The sequence below is a fragment of the Leuciscus leuciscus genome (assembly GCF_965113295.1).
Source record: "Leuciscus leuciscus genome assembly, chromosome: 5".
Classification (NCBI taxonomy): Eukaryota; Metazoa; Chordata; class Actinopteri; order Cypriniformes; family Leuciscidae; genus Leuciscus; species Leuciscus leuciscus.
In genome coordinates this window covers 18,171,423-18,184,603 of record NC_138729.1, presented here as the reverse complement: position 1 = coordinate 18,184,603, position 13,181 = coordinate 18,171,423, and the positions used below count along the sequence as shown (strand labels likewise).

Below are 13,181 nucleotides of genomic sequence, written 5' to 3'. Positions count from 1 at the left end.
TTTTAGTTTGGCTCAAAGATTTGGCCTTTTTTTTTACTTGGAAAAATTAAGTACAATATCAGAGGTAGGGAGGAATCTTTTTTGAAAAATGGCAACAATTTATTACATTCTTTAATGATTTACAAACCTTAGACGTGGATTGAGTGGGGGTATATATATATTTTTTAGATGTTAGTATTTTTTTTTTACTAATATTATCATCTCAATTATGCATGTATATTTGCTTGTATGCAGGTGTATATACTGTATGTATGCATGTATGTAATTCATTTATTCATTTATTAAATTTGTATTTAATTGTTTTTATCTTCAGGTGTCTTGTTGTTCAGATTGGGGATTGCTTTGTTGGGGCTGGGTAGGGTTGTTTATTGTGGGTGGGGTGGGGTGGTATAAAATGTAAAAATGCAGTTTGCAACAATAAAAATTAAATTTTTTAAGAAATTTTGTCCGACTTGAGACAGCGCCGACGCTACGTGACTGTGACGTATGCCATCAAAGTACCGCGAGAGCGATTCAAGAACAGCCGGCTGTTTCATTCTGCACAGCTTCTCAAGAGTGGCTGCACGAGCTCTGATAACGACACAGCTGTTCCACGATTGGCTGGATTCACCGCATGACAATGATCACGTGTTTCGTGTTTATTCTCACACCTTCAGTTCCACCTTCAGGTTTAGGGTAGGAGTGGGGTTAGTTGCTGCACAATATACAGTCAAACCAAAATTTATTCAGACACCTTGCTATCCTCACTTACATAAATTAACTATAGTGTCCTGCATCCACTAGTAAAATAATATCAAGAATTATATGTGTTGTCTGAATAATTTTTGGTTTGACTGTTAAAGTAGCTTACAAGTATTTATAAAATCATGTCTACTTTTACAAATGCAAAGAATTATGCGCCTTGATCTGACGCATAAGGCAAACAACGGAAAGGAATGGAGTACCCTGTGCGTCAGAAAAACTACGCTAAAGGGATACCCTGTGCATTAAAAAAGTGACGCAGAGGGGTCCTGACCAAGCGTCAGTATGTGACGAGTTGGGTGTGAGAACGTGTTGCTTTTATATTGTACTTCCAGCAGTGTTAAGTCAGTTTGTTATTTACTTCTCCAGCTGTGTTATTTCCCATTATGACCCTCTGCCCTACTCTCTTTGTTTTTTTTTTAAACAAACAATTATCATTATGCCCAAATTTAGCCAATGCCAAATTAGTTTTTGTTCCTGTAAACAATTACAATGTCCTTGAGTGGCATTAGACAACACTTAGCTTGGCTAATTAAAATACTTTACGAGAAATAAGAAACAGATTTTGTCCCACATATTCACTTTGTTTCTAATAACCTATCCATTATTCCCATATGTTTTGTTAGCTGTGAGGGACCATAGACTGTAGCAAGATTCAGAAAGCTTAACGCTCAACGTTCATTCGTTTCCTGGTTTGTGTGACAGGGTTTACCTGGGAAGGTTGGAGAGCGGGGGTTACCAGGTGAACCAGGAGAGAAGGTAAAATCCCCTGTTTTCTCATACATGGTACTGAATGCTGATTAGTGTGCTGTAGCCGCTGTGCAATGATGTCATGTCCAACATTTACCATAGTGAGGTTACTGTGATCATATGCAGATGTTGTATACAAAGCCTATCTGGATATACATAATTATCTTGGGCGATTTGAGAATATGGTGGCAAACTAAATTATATCACTGAATAAGAGACAAACATTTACCAATTGTCTTTAAAGATTATTTATTCCCTTGCAATGAAAGGCCAGCAATAATACAGTTATACAGAGTGGCTGCAGAAGTGGGACAGTGAAGGGAGGGCATCATTTCTCTTTTATAATTCTTGACTCCCCAAATGTTATCGCTCTTGGCCTATCAAAGTATTTTCAAACATACATGGCCCATTGTTTAGACTTTGTTCATTATATTATACCCTTGAAGGTAGAGGACCACCTGTCACACACTTAACACATATAATGGTCACATTCCTTATGGAAGAGGCTTTCTTGTCACACACACATACAATGGTCATAAACATCTGTAAGATCAATAACTGTTCTTTTTGTTCTATTACATCAGCAGAGAAAAGTTAAACATAGAGAAAATGCAAACATAGTACAATGTTCAATAAGCATAACATATCAATAAAACGTATACTGATGACATTTTTTCCGTATTGTTATAAAATTAATGATGTTGAAATTTCAACACTTCGTCACAAAATGAAGTCACTTTTTTCCACACTTTCTAGGGTGCAGTTGGATCTCCTGGGAATATTGGCGAGCAAGGCTTGATTGGACCTCGAGTAGGTTTCTTCATTTTAGCTGCAAATGGCTTTATTCAGGAGAGATGCCATATTTAATTTAATAACACTTAAAATACATACATATTTCCCCCCAAAAATACAATGGACAGAATAAAAAACATTCTTAATTATGAAACAACTCATTCAGATTGTTAGGTGTAAAGATGTAAGATATGTCAGTGCAAATTGCTTTCAGTTAAAACAGCTCAAACATGCATTTTAGTCTGGGACTGGGCTTAAGTCCTTAACCAGGGGCAAAAATGTTGATCAACTTGGCACAAGTGTTTCGGCTCGGCAAAGTCTTCTTCAGAATGCACATGCATTGTTCACACAAACATTCTTTAAACTATTAGCAATGAGTATCCACTTTGATGGATACTTTTTTATCCACATCAAAACAGTTGAGTAACCAGTGGGAGTGGCTATAACCAGCCAACTCCTACACAAAACATTATAGTAATTTGTGCTTAATTATATTGAATGTGCACTTGCAGTATACTTCAAAAATGTATTTAAAGAGAGTACACTGTTAAAATGGGGTGGTGGTGGCGCAATGGATAAGACACATGCCTTTGGTGTGAGAGACCTGGGTTCGAATCCACTGTGAGACACCAATGTGTCCCTGAGCAAGACACTTAACCCCTAGTTGCTCCAGAGGCGTGCGACCTCTGACTATATAGCAATTGTAAGTCGCTTTGGATAAAAGCGTCAGCTAAATGAATAAATGTAAATGTAAAATGTGCACTTTGTAATAATGTTAAATAAATGTTTTACTGTACACTCATTTTGATGTGTTGGCATACTAAAGCACATGTAAGGTACTTATTGTACTTATTACTTATTGTAATTAAATGTATTTAAATATGTGAAGTTTCAATAGAAATTACACTTATACACTTAAGTATACTTAAGACACTTATATTTTAGTTACACTTATACCATGAATGCATACAGTATATATATGTATACAGCAGTACACTTTAACCATATTTCAAAGACAATAGAATTATAAAATAATATATAAACATGTAATTAAGTCCTATTTCAGTGGGTCAAAAAAAAAACACTGTAACGTTCAGCTAATTGCATTTCATTTCAATTAATATGCAATTAAGTAAAAAAAAAAAAGAAAGAAACCTTTACATTCAGTAAATACTTAAGTATTTTTTAAGGTATATTATTTCCTTTACACATACTCTTTTTAAAAGTAGGATAAAGTGTACTTGTTTTTCACAAGGGATGGTTTATTAGATGCAACCTTGAAACTACATGTTTGTCCCTCACAGCATTGTTTTCATTTGTGTCAAGTTAAATATGGCATCTACCCAGATGAAATTCCATATCTGTCTCTTTAAAGTAGTACAGTGAATTTATTTAAACAAAGCTCTCGTTTAGGGTGACCCTGGACTTGATGGAGAGGCTGGTCTGAGCGGTCCTGATGGAGCTAAGGTCAGAAAACTGACAAATCTTTTTTTATTTTCGCATGATCACTTTAATTAAGCAAATGTCTGTAAACATTGTTTAGTTCTTTGCTTGGATAGATAATATTTTATTGACCCTAAGTCTCAACAAGTGTTGTTGTCTCTAGGGTGAAAAGGGGGATATTGGAATGGAGGGTGAAACTGGTGAAAAAGGAGCAATCGGGTTTAAAGGAACGGAAGGGCGTCCTGGAGATCCTGGCTTAATAGGCATCAAGGTGCTTGCTCTTTTCTATTTGGAAATAGCTGATCATTTTGTTGAGATATTCATGTGCGCTGTACAGTGCTAATGTTTTTGCATATTTAGCAGTAAGAAAAAAGTTATTGATTGTGGTATTTTGCTTGTTATTCCAGTATTACTCGATTTCTAACATACTAACTGATTCATTTAGTACAATTTCCCAAACCATTCATTCAGTTCTCACAACAAAGAAATATTTCTCAAAACGCTCAACACATTTCACCTGCTTTCACACACATTCAAATTGTATTGATTAAAAACTACATAAGAATGCCCTAATTTTACACAGGTTTAACCATGTTCTCATTCATAAAACAAACACATAATATAAAAAACTCAAGTGTCACAATGTGAACTCAAATAGCACACATTTATCCATGAATAAACATGAAGAAGCAAAACTGATATAGTACTGTATAGTAATTAAATTTGGCCAGAGTTGCAGAGGATGCTGAATTAATTTATTTAGTACTGTACTGTAATTGGCAGTATACTGTATTATGTTGCATTGGTATTTAAACTTTTCTTCTCTGGTGGTTTTCATCTACTTTAAGATCACTTTACTGTAGTGTAAATAGTCACTGATCTGCAAAATGATTCCTTAATCCCAATAAGATGTTTTTGTTACAGTGTTATGAATTGATCTCACTAGTGTTCACTAGGCAGGAAGATAGTCTGTGTATTTGTTAGGTTTTGTGTCAAAAGAGAATATCGTTTTGACAAAAATATTTGATTTTGACCGGAAAGTTTGAGGTTTGTTAGTTGGTGTATTCTTGAGATCGTGTTTATAGTTTAGCAATAGCAGCGTGTTAGCAATCGAGAAAAACTTAATAAAATGTAAAAAAAAGCAAATCTAGGCCTGCTAAAAAAAAAATAGTTTACCACTAAATTAGATTGTTTTCAGTAGTCAGGCTGGTTTGGTTTGCAGGTTTTAGAGAAGTTTTGGTCACTTATAGCTGGTCAGGCTGGGGTAGGGTTAGGTTAGGGTTAATCACCTTAGGCTGGTTTCAGCAGTTTCTCAGCAGGACTGGTATAAATCATTTCACTCTAGGTCACTTTATATTGCTGTACCACATGCTTTAAAGTTTTATTGAAGATTGAGTGATGTTGGATGACAGCAAAGACAAACTCACATCCTTGTGGTTGTGCTGAATGATCAAACTCATAAGTCATTACTGAATGTGTTCATTCAGAGATATCACTCTATTCATTTTTGCAGTTTGTCAACTCTGTCATGTTAATTTCAGGGCCCTGAGGGTAAATCTGGAAAGATTGGTGAGAGGGGAAAACCTGGAGAGAAGGTATTTTATGTTGGCATTTCAGTTTACATGGTTACCCGTCAACATTCTCAATACATATCATTAGATATCAGTGTGTGTTCTTCCAAATGTAGAGTATAAATGATGCTTAAATTAATTTCAGGGCAGCAAAGGTCACCAGGGTCACCTTGGCGAGACTGGACCAATGGGAGAGCAAGGTGCAATGGGTTTCATCGGGCCAAAAGGAAGCAGAGGAACTACTGGATTTATGGTATGGTATATACTCTACATTGTTGTTTTCAAAGGGCTGTCTTCTGCAAAATCTATTTTATTTTAATATTTTTATGTGCTACGTCAATGCCGTCAACCGAAACGGCATTAAGAGAGGAAGAGAGAAATAATTACAAATGCTTTTCTCTGAAAAAGCCTTGCCAGAGATATATTGTTTGATTTTAAACATCTCATATTACATCAACATACCACAGAAAATGCTGATATTTGTGTGTTTTTTTGGCAAGAGTGCAATGTCTGATTTTGCTATCTGAAACTAACTCAGATTCCATGGCTATCATTTTCAGGGTGCTCCGGGAAAAATGGGTCAGCAAGGAGAACCGGGTTTAGTGGGATATGAAGTAAGAGTTATTTAACATAGACATGCCTTATAAAACTTAATTTTACCTCAGCATAAAGTGGTACAAAGTCAAAACATCTGCTCTGCATCATGTGAAGTTCTGAGTTAATAGGGCTTTTTAGAGCTAGTTGACTTGTCTTTGAGTGCTCAAATAGCTCCATACTCCACTTCTTTTCTTTAATGTTTACTTTAGGGTCATCAAGGACCACAAGGTCCAATGGGATCCCCAGGACCAAAAGGTGCAAAGGTGAAAAAAATCTAAAAAGATTGCTTATAACTAAGCTAGTTTCAGAAGCCCAAGAAATCTAACAGATGATTTCTTTGTTTTTGCATAATAAAATCAAACATTGTATTTTCCAAAAATGTAAACGGACTTTGGAGGATAACCTTCTTTTAAACCACCTTCCAGATTTTTATAAACTCTAATTTATTGATGTTGTTTTACCTTAGGACATACACAGCGCATGGCCAACTATATACAATATTTTAGGTAGAAAAATTCAGAAATGAATGCTTAAATCAATTTTTATTATTTTCAGGGAGAGCAAGGAGATGACGGGAAGGTTGAAGGTCCACCTGGTCCTTCAGGTGACATCGTGAGTCAGTCCGCTAGATTTACTACACATTTATGTCTTGTTTTGGGAGAATTCTGGATGCTAAACTGATCAATGTGTTTGGTTTTCATTGGGATTCAGGGAACTGTCGGCAACAGAGGAGAAAGGGGAGAGTCAGGTGACCCTGGATACCCAGTACGTTTTTTGCTTTTTATTTTATAGACATTTGTTTTTGAATATATAGATCACTAATTACATATACTTTATATGTCAATTTTTTAATTACATTTTTTTTATCTAAAGGGTCATGAAGGTGTTCATGGAGAAAGAGGAAACCCGGGGGCTCCTGGACTCCCTGTGAGTAAATCTACCAATAATTACATCTTTAAACCAGTGTTATTTAATGTCTTTGTTATGCTATTATAGTTTTGTTCATATTTTAAATTCATTTTTGTTGTAGTTATTTTTATTTACTTGTTATTGTTTTATTAAGTTTATTTAGTTTTAGTTATTTTAGTATGAAAATGAGAAATGTCGCTATGGCAACTAGCTGAAATAAAAAAACTGTAAATTTTATTTCAAATAATGAAAATATTTATGGTTTTAGTTAACGAATTATATAAAATATAAATGTTCATTACTTTTCTTCATTTTACTTTCCCTGTCTATAACCACAGGGAAATGCAGGGCCAAGAGGGTTTCCAGGGCCTAAAGGATCCAAAGGCAATAAAGTAATTTACCATGTGAACACAAACATAATGTGGATTTTGTTTTGTCTATAATGCACACACATGGCCTCTATTTTAAATCATATACCCCCGGTGTCACACACAATGCTTACGATTATTCCCAGACTAAAATGCATGTTTGAGCTGTTTTAACTGAAAGCAACTGGCACTGAGATATCCTAAAATATGTCAGTGCCATTGTTTTGTCTCAAGATGCACACTAGTAATGTTTTTTTTCTAAGGCATGTTTATTAAATCTGCTTAAATGTCCTAACTGAACTAAGGTCTAATCCTGGCTTAATCTAAGCCCCGATTGTGAAACCAGGCCATAATATCCATCTCAACTAAATAACCGATTTTATTCAGGGTCCAAAAGGCAAAAACGGTCCTCGTGGTGAATCTGGAAATCGAGGGTCCCCTGTAAGTATGTTTCTTACACACTGAACTGAGGTCAGTGACATCATGATAAACCTACAACAGTTGTGATTCTCCCACAGGGTCCTGTTGGTCTTCCTGGTCCCAGAGGAGTTGTTGGTCGTGAGGGTCTTGAGGGTGATCCTGGGGTTGATGGAGCCCTCGGGAAAGATGGAGCTAAAGGAATGCCAGTAAGACAATGAATGTAATTCTCAATGCTTTCAATGTAACACTTTATATGGCCCAGGTGCTTTTTGTGGTTTGTGATGTTTTGGTTTGTTTTTCCTCTTCTGTTATGTGCGTTAGGGTGAGCATGGAAGTGATGGGGAGTTTGGTCTTCCTGGAAAACCAGGTCCTCAAGGAAATGCAGGTGTACCAGGTTTGCCAGGAATTCAAGGCTCTTTTGGCCCAAAGGTAACTTGCTTATATGGATAGTGACCTGCTCTTTGTGTTTGTGTGTCACCACTATCTGCATCTTTCACAATATATGCTGGTGTTAGCTTAAACATTCCACTATGTTGTGATTTAGGGTGACAGGGGCATCCCTGGCCAAACTGGACCTCCAGGCAAAAGAGGATTTAATGGAGGAATGGGATTTCCTGGAAAACAAGGTGACCGAGGGGTCAAAGGGCAACCTGTGAGTATCACTTGTCCGTTATCGATCCATTGCAGATAGGACAAACACATCAATGATGTCAGATTGCTTAAATGATGAACCTCTAAAAATCAAACATAATTGCTGCAACCAGGCAGTAACTTCTTACACAACTCTTTAAAATATTTGATTCTGACTGGACAATTACAGCATTTTGACTTTTTAACAATGACACAGTGTACCTGCTTAGATGATATACTGTACCCTACCATTCAACTTTTTTCTTTTTTTTTTAATAAGTCTCTAATGTTCACATAGGCTGCATTTATTTGATCAAAAATACAGGAAAAAAACTAATATTATGAAATATTAGATTTGCTGCTCAAGAAACATTATTATTTTATTATTATCACTGTTGAAAATGGTTGTGCTGCTTAATATTTTTGTGGAAACTGAGAGATACATACTTTCAGGATTCTTTGATGAATAGAAAAAGAGGGGCAAAAAGGCAGCGTTGAAATATTTTAACATTTATTTTAACATTTTCTTTACTTTCACATTTGATCTATTTAATACATCCAAGAGCTAATTTAAAATAATAATTAAAATCTTACTGGCCCTAAACTTTTGAACGGTAGTGTATATACATGTTTTCAGTCTATTTATCAGTTAATGAATCACAGTGACATTTCTTTAACACTAATTGTCACAAACTGTTTTTGACACTGTTCTGTATGATTTTCTCTTTAGGGTGATACTGGTGAACAGGGATTTCCTGGAGTTCTTGGAATGTTTGGACCACAGGTAAACACACTTATTGTACTACTATTATCATATAAATAAAACATTTCATAAAAATTGCCGTGTTTACTTTAATATGTGTTGCTGGTCTCATTGTGAATGATCTGTGCATGTTACAAATAAAAAAAAGCTTGTCTTCATAATCTTTCATCCAAATGTATTTACTCCACATCCTTTTTAAAGGGATAGTTCACCCAAAAATTCTGTCAGTAATGACTTACCCTCATGTTGTTCCAACCCCGTAAGACTTTCGTTCATCTTCGGAACACAAATTAAGATATTTTTGATGAAATCTGAGAGCTGGCTCACTCCTTCATAGGCTGCTAGGTAAATTGCATCTGCCGGCCCAGAAAAGTTAGTAAAGACATTGTTAAAATAGTCCAAGTGACTACAGTGGCTCAACCTTAAGTTTATCAAGCGACGATAATACTTTTTGTGCGAAAAAAAAGAATAACTTTATACAACCATTCATTTTCTTCTGTGTGGGCCTCTGATGTGAGTTCACGAGAGCGCCACAACGCATGCACGACAACTGAGAAAATGAGAACCAATCAAGTCCCTTCCTTGAATACCCTGTTTCACATGGAAATGTCCTCTTTATTCTGAGTATCTGAAATGATTTCCTGTTTTACTAGAGGCTAAAAAAGGGTAGATTTCACCACAGATAAAATCTATTACACAAAGTAAAGATGCTACGTGTTTATTAATGTTTAATGATGCTTACATAAAACCAGTGACTACTCTTGTGATTAATGAACAGTCTAAACTGAAAAGAAAGAGCACATTTATGTGATTCGTCAGAATCCAATTAATCAGGCAAGCAGTAATTGTTTCCTTCTCATTTAAATGCTAAGCCTTCAAGCAAACAGTGCAATCTACTGTAGCATTTCATTACAGCTGTAGAAGCACTGTAGCGTAAGATGAAAAATAGCTTCTTTAAGCAGCTTTGAGAGATCTATTCATGCAGTATAACCAAAAGCTTTGTGATGACATTTGTTTCAGTTTAAGGTCAAACAGTTTTGACCTCTTAAGTGTTTCTGTCATTTACAGGGGCCACCCGGAGACCTTGGCTCTGTGGGTATCCAGGGCCCAAAGGGTCCTCTGGGTTTAATGGTAAGTACCACTGTGAGAACTGTTGTTAAAACACCAATGAGTTGGATGAAGAGTTCTTGATCAGCAACTACTGTAGGTGTTTCTTCTTTTAAGGGGATGCAAGGAGCCATCGGACTTGTTGGTATCATTGGGCCTAGTGGTAACCCAGTATGTATGATCTGAATCACTCAAGATGTTTCACAGGTGGCTTCTAATTGGGTGCATAATCTAAAAAGATCCTCTTTTTATTAGGGACCACAAGGAGATAAAGGAAATAAAGGGGAAATGGTAAGAATCCTTTTGAAATGCTGAACTTCTAATACGTATGGTTCCTATATAATCCTGTTTTAGACTGGCATTGATTTTGGCATAAACTCACTTCCTGCCTTATCATATCTGTTCAGTGACATTACTGAGATGGGAGTCAGTCTAAGGGCCCCGATATACTTGCAGCAAAGTTATTTTTCATTCTTTGCTAAGGGGTAAAAAGAAGTTGAAATATTCTTGCAGCGGTATAATGGTAGCTAACATTCCGACGCCACTCACACTGCTGGGTAGACTAATATATGAATATGTGCTGGGCACTTTTCTCACAATAACAAAATAAACGTACAACACAAATGATAGTAGTGAGAAAACAGCAGTTAAGAAAGCATCTAAGCATAGGGATGTGGATATGTTTGCATGACCTCTGCAATTTGGCAGTCCATTTGAGTCATGTCATGTTTATGTATAGCACTTCATAGCAAAGCAAGCAGCTTTACAGTATTAAAAACAGTGTCAGTGTCACTTTCAATATAAAGCAGCTCTCCAGTGTGTTTTTTACGTTATTTTTATTAAATTTTTCTTGCATCTGACCTTGACTGACATAACAGAAGAAATGAAAGAGCACAGCTACGTATTATGTAATCACAACGTAATTACGTAGTTCAAAGGTGTTTACCAGTGTAACGTTTCTGGAAAGATCACTAAGGCAAGATGTTTAGAACTCCTGAAACACTTAGTTGTGGCCTAATTTTGTTCGAAATGATATCACACTAGTTTGTTCTTCGATTTCGCTTGAAGTATATCGGGGCCTTAGGGGTGTGTCTCAATCCACTCAAGTGCACTTCCCAGGGATTAAACCATTTCTAAGGCTGTTGCATTGTCAACTCAAAATTGTTACAAGTGCACTCAAACATTCACTCTACAAGTTCACTGAATACACTGGGAATCTTGTAACTGGGAACTTGTGTTGCAGGTAATTGAATCATTTATATCCATGAACTGATTCATGAATAGAGAGTGGAATGAGACTTAGCCTATGACACTTTCAAGCTACATTCAGATTAGTTGGGATAACCATTTCTAGTCAATTTCCAAGTAAATTCATGTTTGAAAAGGGTTCGCCACTGAAAATAACATTTTGTGTTTCTCCTTTTATTTTAAATAGGGTGTTCAAGGACCCAGGGTATGTTTCCCCAATGTCCTTCAATGTTACTACCCATGTATATTCATATAAATTAAGTAGTACTATTTAACCAACATAAACATTTTCTTTTCGCCAATCTTTAGGGACATCCAGGTCCTCGTGGACCACCTGGACCTCCAGTAAGTAGTCTTAATGCATTTTAACAAACAAATGAATAGTACAGTATGTGTCATGCTTGAATTGCATTTAGCTGAAGCGCATAGTAATCAGTGCTTTCTGTTTCTTTATCTCTCATTGGTTTATAGGGTCTTCCTGGTGTATCTTATGCTCATGTAAGTATGCCTAGAAGAATATATTAAGGTATCTTTGTCGGTCTTGGCCATTTGAGAGTATGTGTATGCGACAGGAGGTAAGAGCAGAAGACTAATAAATGCCAAAGCTCAGTGCCCTTAATGCACACTAAATCCACACTATCTCTAATACTGCTTCTGAGTAGCTCTAATACTGCTCAGAAACTTGTGTGCCCCGAAATCACGAAGATTTGCTAAAAAACTTCCAGTCTAAGTTAAATTAATTAGAAATTACATATAATTTATTAGGAAAATGTGTTGCACATTTTATTGGTACAGAGATGAGAACATTAGTTCAACAAAATACAATGTGGGGATGACAGTGGTGATGATTTACATTGGATACGAGCGAGAGTGAGCATGCAGTGTAATCGTGCAGAATGAGTGAAATCTGAGCAGAGCTCACAATCAGCTGTCTCCTCAGTTTAGTAGACACAAGTGTCGTTCACTCTGCTGCTCATAATAGCACAGATAAAAAAAAAAAATACATATTGACGCGTTCTGTTTTCTATCATGCGCCATTCACGTTAGTGAGGACGAAAGATGAACACAAATGCGTCAGGTAACGATTTAATCAAATGAGTGTGAAACCAGATCATCGCTGCCGGGGACACCGGGAACAATCGTACTCGGATTCAGACCTCAGCATAGATGCCCAGTGTGAAAGCCCCTAGTCACAGGTAATCTGCAAACATCAGACCATTTAGACTTTGTTTCATTCCATTCCACAGATGTATCAGGATACTGACCTTCCTATGCTGGACCAGGGGACCGAGATCTTTAAGACTCTCCACTACCTCAGCACCCTGATCCACAGCATCAAGAACCCGCTGGGCACCCAGGAGAATCCAGCCAGAATGTGCAGAGATCTGTTTGAATGCGAGCAGAAGTTGAATGATGGTGAGCACATTATATTCATTGTAAAGTTCAATGGCGTTCGCTATAGCTACTTTAATACAACCAAATATGTAAAATAATAAAGATAGCTAATAGCCAATTGCAGCTGTAGTTTGTCATGATAGGAATGAATAGGAATGTACTCACTCATTTTATTTTGATCTTTTCTTTACTAAAGGCACTTATTGGATAGATCCTAACCTGGGCTGCTCCTCTGACAATATTGAAGTGATGTGTAACTTCACCAATGGAGGTCAAACCTGCCTCAAGCCAGTCGCTGTGTCCAAGGTCTTTAAAGCCGGCAACCAACCGTAGAACATTATGAGCAGTATTACGCTGAATTTACACTGCCCTATTTCAGGAAGCTCTGCTTTTGTGTCCATTTCTCTACAGAATAGTTCAAAATCTGCCAGCATTTCTTCCCCCTCA

At 36.6% G+C, this 13,181-nt stretch overlaps 1 protein-coding gene across 4 annotated transcripts in view; it reads left to right on the top strand.

The window, feature by feature from the left end:
• Positions 1-13,181, top strand: part of col27a1b (collagen, type XXVII, alpha 1b) — a 117,940-nt gene that overhangs the window by 101,792 nt on the left and 2,967 nt on the right. For 2 of the 4 annotated variants that reach the window (XM_082168893.1, XM_082168892.1), the window contains exons 34-58: positions 1,447-1,500; positions 2,248-2,301; positions 3,697-3,750; positions 3,890-3,997; positions 5,268-5,321; positions 5,443-5,550; positions 5,858-5,911; positions 6,104-6,157; positions 6,450-6,506; positions 6,606-6,659; positions 6,768-6,821; positions 7,142-7,195; positions 7,559-7,612; positions 7,690-7,797; positions 7,913-8,020; positions 8,136-8,243; positions 8,952-9,005; positions 10,053-10,115; positions 10,209-10,262; positions 10,347-10,382; positions 11,527-11,544; positions 11,649-11,684; positions 11,811-11,837; positions 12,587-12,755; positions 12,931-13,040. In XM_082168893.1, coding sequence (XP_082025019.1) covers positions 1,447-1,500; positions 2,248-2,301; positions 3,697-3,750; positions 3,890-3,997; positions 5,268-5,321; positions 5,443-5,550; positions 5,858-5,911; positions 6,104-6,157; positions 6,450-6,506; positions 6,606-6,659; positions 6,768-6,821; positions 7,142-7,195; positions 7,559-7,612; positions 7,690-7,797; positions 7,913-8,020; positions 8,136-8,243; positions 8,952-9,005; positions 10,053-10,115; positions 10,209-10,262; positions 10,347-10,382; positions 11,527-11,544; positions 11,649-11,684; positions 11,811-11,837; positions 12,587-12,755; positions 12,931-13,040 — 1,704 coding nt within the window. Of the gene's footprint in view, positions 1-1,446; positions 1,501-2,247; positions 2,302-3,696; positions 3,751-3,889; positions 3,998-5,267; positions 5,322-5,442; positions 5,551-5,857; positions 5,912-6,103; positions 6,158-6,449; positions 6,507-6,605; positions 6,660-6,767; positions 6,822-7,141; positions 7,196-7,558; positions 7,613-7,689; positions 7,798-7,912; positions 8,021-8,135; positions 8,244-8,951; positions 9,006-10,052; positions 10,116-10,191; positions 10,263-10,346; positions 10,383-11,526; positions 11,545-11,648; positions 11,685-11,810; positions 11,838-12,586; positions 12,756-12,930; positions 13,041-13,181 lie in introns of those variants that run through there. The other 2 variants (XR_014205902.1, XM_082168894.1) reach the window with 2 other exon arrangements.